Consider the following 4,769-nt stretch of genomic DNA (forward strand, 5'->3'; position numbering starts at 1 on the left):
TTTATTTGAAGTAATGCAAATGTTATAAGGTCTTTTTGGCCGCATGTGCGTTCACTTGATATTCAGCTGGTGCGCTGGTCTCAGAATTAGATGAAACAGATATGCATTAATTTCTTCTCTGGTGATTTCTCACTCACTTTAGCATGTTAATTTTGAATCACCCCGAGGCTAAATATGGACGGCCCTGCACAGAACTAAAAACACATCTCGGGTGCCTGTGTAAGAATTAATTACACAGTATTTGTATACCAGTTTTAAAACTGAGTTAGACGCTGAAAAACATCAAACTGGGAAGAAGAAACGTTAAAGTGGGTTTCGCAAGGAAAGAAGTAAGCAAATTCAACAGGAAGAAAATGTGGGTTAATTTATATGTATTCTGTTTTGACAATGTGACTAAAGATAAATGATTTTGTGTTTAGTGTCTCCATTTCCTTTTTGTAGCCTTAATATCAATAAGACAAAAGTAAATGCATTTTAAAGGATGATTGAGGATCTTTAGGGCTAAATGTTGGAATTGTTAAAGTGTATAGTGTTAGATATATGTACACACACACACACTCAAAATGAAATGAATAAAAAATTATTCAAACCCATTCAAAACTCCATTGGAAAAACTAAAGATTTATGGTGGTCTAGCAAAAAAACAGATTGCTTTGCTCAGTGACCTCATTGTATCTTAATACCAGAATTCAAGTAACATAAGAAGCATGTGAGTAAAAAGTGTGTTTTTAAGCAACACGACTGTGAGTGCAACAAACAAGTAAAGTCCTTTTCTTTTCAGTTTGTACATTTGCTCTCACTGTCTCTGCCCTCTCCAGGACGTGATGGTGGTGGGCGAGCCGACCCTGATGGGTGGCGAGTTCGGCGACGAGGATGAGCGTCTGATCACTCGCCTGGAGAACACGCAGTACGACGCCACCAACGGCCTGGACGACGAGGACGACTTCAACAGCTCCCCGGCTCTGGGCAACAACGCCCCCTGGAGCACCAAACCCCCCGCCGCTCAGGACAGCAAGCCTGAGAGTACAGCGCCCCAGCCCTCACAGTAAAACAAAGGAAGAAGAAGAAAACAACAGATCCTTGGCTCCATGTGGACTGGACTTTTTAACCTCTCCCCTTCCCCTAATGGCAGTGCTTCTACGCCTCATAACATTGTACTGAATCAGAACCCCCCGTCTGCAAACCCACCACTGGCATGTCCAGCCAAAATATGTCCGTCTGGATATTTTCTTCTTCTCTGAATCACTGTAACATCTTGGAGAACACTGAGAACTGGCAGCAATGCACAGCAATATCCACATGTCAAAGACAACAAATGCATACAAGTCGTATGCAACTATGATGTAAAAATAACAGCGGCTGGATTTTTTTTTCCATGAGTGCAGAGGAAAATTGCGGATCAAACTCTCCCCCTCGGACCCTCAGACACAAACCTCTCGTCTAGTGGAATACTACAGCTGTGATTGGTTGACCTGCAGGTCGCAAGTCATCATGCTGACAGACAGTGGGGAGAAAAGAAGAAGAATAAAAATAACAAACAAAATGTCTCAAAAAAAAAACAAAAAAACGGCGAGCTCATCGCGGAGAAGGCAAGTTGTTTTTTAAGAGCCAACGGAGCCGATGGAAGCATCTAACCACATTGGACACAAATGAAACATTGTTTGAGGCAATTGCATTTTTATTGGAAATTCAGTTGGCTGTTGGTTTGTTTCTGCTGTTGCCATTTATTTCCATTTCCAATTAAGAGGAAATAAAAGTTCTCTTCCGCTATGGACTCTTTTCAAACGAGGGAAAATCGTGTCCTAGGATTGTTTTTCCACTTTACTGCGGTCGTCACAGATTGTGATTTCATGCAAACCAGTTTGATTGTGTTCGTAGTCTATTGGTATTTTGCTTCTCTCAGAAATCCTTTTGCAATCACGTTGTAATTTTGCCGATCAGTATGTGAACTTTGCCGACACGCATTGATGCATTAATGTTGATTTTTTTTTTTTTTCCCTCCTGGAAAATTGGACTTCTTTCCCTTTAACGACCTACTCCCAAACTGATACTAAAGCCTTTTCCTGCATGATTTTATAGGATTTTTTATTTTGTTTGATATATGTACTTTTTAAAACACACCAGTCTGATTTTCCTTTTGGGTTCATCAGTTTGGGAACACTGTTACAAGGTTTGTAGCTCTGTAAATAGAGGTGGAATCTATTTTGTCCACTGTAAATCAGCCACTGAAACCAGTTTGGATATGGCAGCTGTTTTGTTTTGTACAGGAGGTTCAGATTTCTGTAGGGTGGTTTGGATGGACACTGGTTGGCCTCTAACTCTCTAATGTTTCCCGTCCTCTTTAGCTAGTGCAGAACCAAAGCCACAAAGTTAACAAACAGTCGCATATAAAGGAAATAATCTTACATTTTAAAATCCCATCCACCCCACAGAAATGGTTAGAGGTCCTTGTATTTGTGTTCACAATTGTTCTTTAATCTTTAAATGAATTGATATTATATCCCTGATCTCTTTTGTTGGACTTTTGTTTGAAAACGGGCAAGAAGACAACGACAGATGTCTTTATACAATTGGATCTTATGGGTATTTATTTGTGCATTTGTAAGGAAGCTAACACATTTCTAAATATGTTTGAGCCTAGTATTATTAGACACCATTTGTACATTATATAGCAGAGGTGTTCAGTGTCATATCTGATGTCTGGTATGTATGCTTTACCATTATGTGTGCCAATAAACCGTGCTTACAGAGGAGTTGAATTTGCTTCGTTACATGCGTTGTGTGCATGCGGCATCTGTTTCTTTAACCCTGATGTGTTTGATAAGTCAATGAAAAGTTTAGCTGACAAAAACAACCTTACCGCCACCTTCACTGACAGATTGGAAAATATAATTGGCCTCTTCCAAAATTAGTGAAAGTCCTTAAAGTGAAAAATGGAAATTTGAACATGCACAATCCCATAACAACTGGACGCTGTCGTACTGAGAAAGACAGTGTAATACAATTGAAAGCTCCTGGATGACTGCAAAGTGGATGTAGCGGTGTGGCTTTTTGGGACAGGGAACAGGGTACTGTTTTGTTCCCACCTACGTCTTAAAAGACAAAAATCTAATTTACACTTCAGGAAACTACATTTCTGGACTGAAATTGTTGTTTTCTGCCCTATTTTTCTTGTTCCTGCTGACTGGAAATTACATCCAAATATTCCCTGCATCTGTGATCAGGTCTAATAGCAGAAAATGATGCCGTGATCTAACCTAAACATCCTGCTTTGGCGTCAGTCTCTCAAAATAAAAGTGTGAAATATTGTTTTTAGAGCTGCTATTTTCTGCTGCCATTTAATGGTCACATCGGGAGGAATCTATTGCAGAACAACCAGAGATAAGACAGAGGTAGATAAACCAGAGTCCAATGCAGCCAGACAGAAAACAAATCCGCAGATTAATCCATAATGAAAGTAATCATCAGTTACAGCCCTACAAAAAAAATGTTGGAAATTAGCTCCACCACAACCAACTATTACAATAAAATCTTGCTTTTACATTAATGCATGAATAATAATATTGTAATGATATTATATGTAACAGTCACAGGGGCAACTTTTCTGCACTGATACCACTTTTGCTTTTTATACTTGAGTAAATTTTCCTGATTATACTTACACACTTTTTCTGAAGTAATATTGTCATTTGTTACAGTATTTTAGTCATTTTTAAAAAGTCAAGTAAAGCATGGAACGTGGACTCCGTGAACTACTCAAAGTTTCCCCAGATGACTGTACGAACAGACCTCGAACTGTTGTTGGGTAAACTTTAAATCCAGGACGATTTGATGGAGCTTTGGCGACACCAAGTGGCATATTAGAGGTACTGCAACAACAATCAGTTACGCCATGATTCCAAATTTTCTCCCAGGCTTTTTTCCTCAACAGTAGAAACTGTACTTATATTCATCTTTTTATTTTTGATATTGTTATTAGTATTATTATTATTGCTAAAAATACATAATGGCATTTAAAAATCCACATACATATTAATATACAGTTTATATTACTGTTTGTAGCATATTCAAACAGCTCTTGTTGAAAATGAGTTAAGGATTGGAGTTAATACATTTTTTTTATGGATGTGGAATTTTCCAATGATGCTTTTATTATCATCGTCATTATCATTATCATTATTATTATTATTATTATTATTATTATTATTATTATTATTATTAAAGAAATCAAAGTCCATCTCACTGTTAGTGAAGCTGCTGAATATTTTTTTCCCTTCTTCTTTATTGAGATAAACAAATAAGCACATGTTTCTTGTCACATCAAACAAATATAGACAAAGTATATATTACAGTATACGGTGTAAAGAAGAAAATTAAAATGACTTAATGTAGGGAGAAATTGCCTTTGAATAAAAGATTTCAAATAATAATTGTGTACCTACAAGTTTTGGATTTATAGAGAAATGAATAAAATGAATATCGTGGCTTATTGCCTGTAATATCGGTTTTATAAATGTGAAATTTAGCCAAGTAATTAAAAAGGACTCACGTTTTGTGTTCTAGGTCTCACAGTAGCAGCAAGCAGTCTCATGGGATTTAAAGGCAGAATAAATTTCAACACCTTTTCCTGTTTTTTTAAATATAACCATGTGAGCGGAAACTGTTGAATGTACCTGCGACGTTCACCGTGATGACGTTGTTTGTTTTTACCTACATAGCGATGACGTTGCAAAGGCGACGCGGCGGCAGTGACGGCGGCCGAAGTAAAG

The 4,769-nt window shown here is 37.6% G+C and overlaps 1 protein-coding gene across 4 annotated transcripts in view; it reads left to right on the forward strand.

Annotated features, from left to right (window-relative positions):
- Positions 1-2,745, forward strand: part of ldb2a (LIM domain binding 2a) — an 87,211-nt gene extending 84,466 nt beyond the window's left edge. For all 4 annotated transcript variants that reach the window (XM_041943946.1, XM_041943948.1, XM_041943949.1 and 1 more), the window contains exon 9: positions 819-2,745. In XM_041943946.1, coding sequence (XP_041799880.1) covers positions 819-1,049 — 231 coding nt within the window. In that variant the 3' untranslated portion in view covers positions 1,050-2,745. The remainder of the gene's footprint in view (positions 1-818) is intronic.
- Positions 2,746-4,769: the final 2,024 nt, after the last annotated feature.

Source organism: Chelmon rostratus, chromosome 9 (genome assembly GCF_017976325.1).
Source record: "Chelmon rostratus isolate fCheRos1 chromosome 9, fCheRos1.pri, whole genome shotgun sequence".
NCBI classification, from domain to species: Eukaryota; Metazoa; Chordata; class Actinopteri; order Chaetodontiformes; family Chaetodontidae; genus Chelmon; species Chelmon rostratus.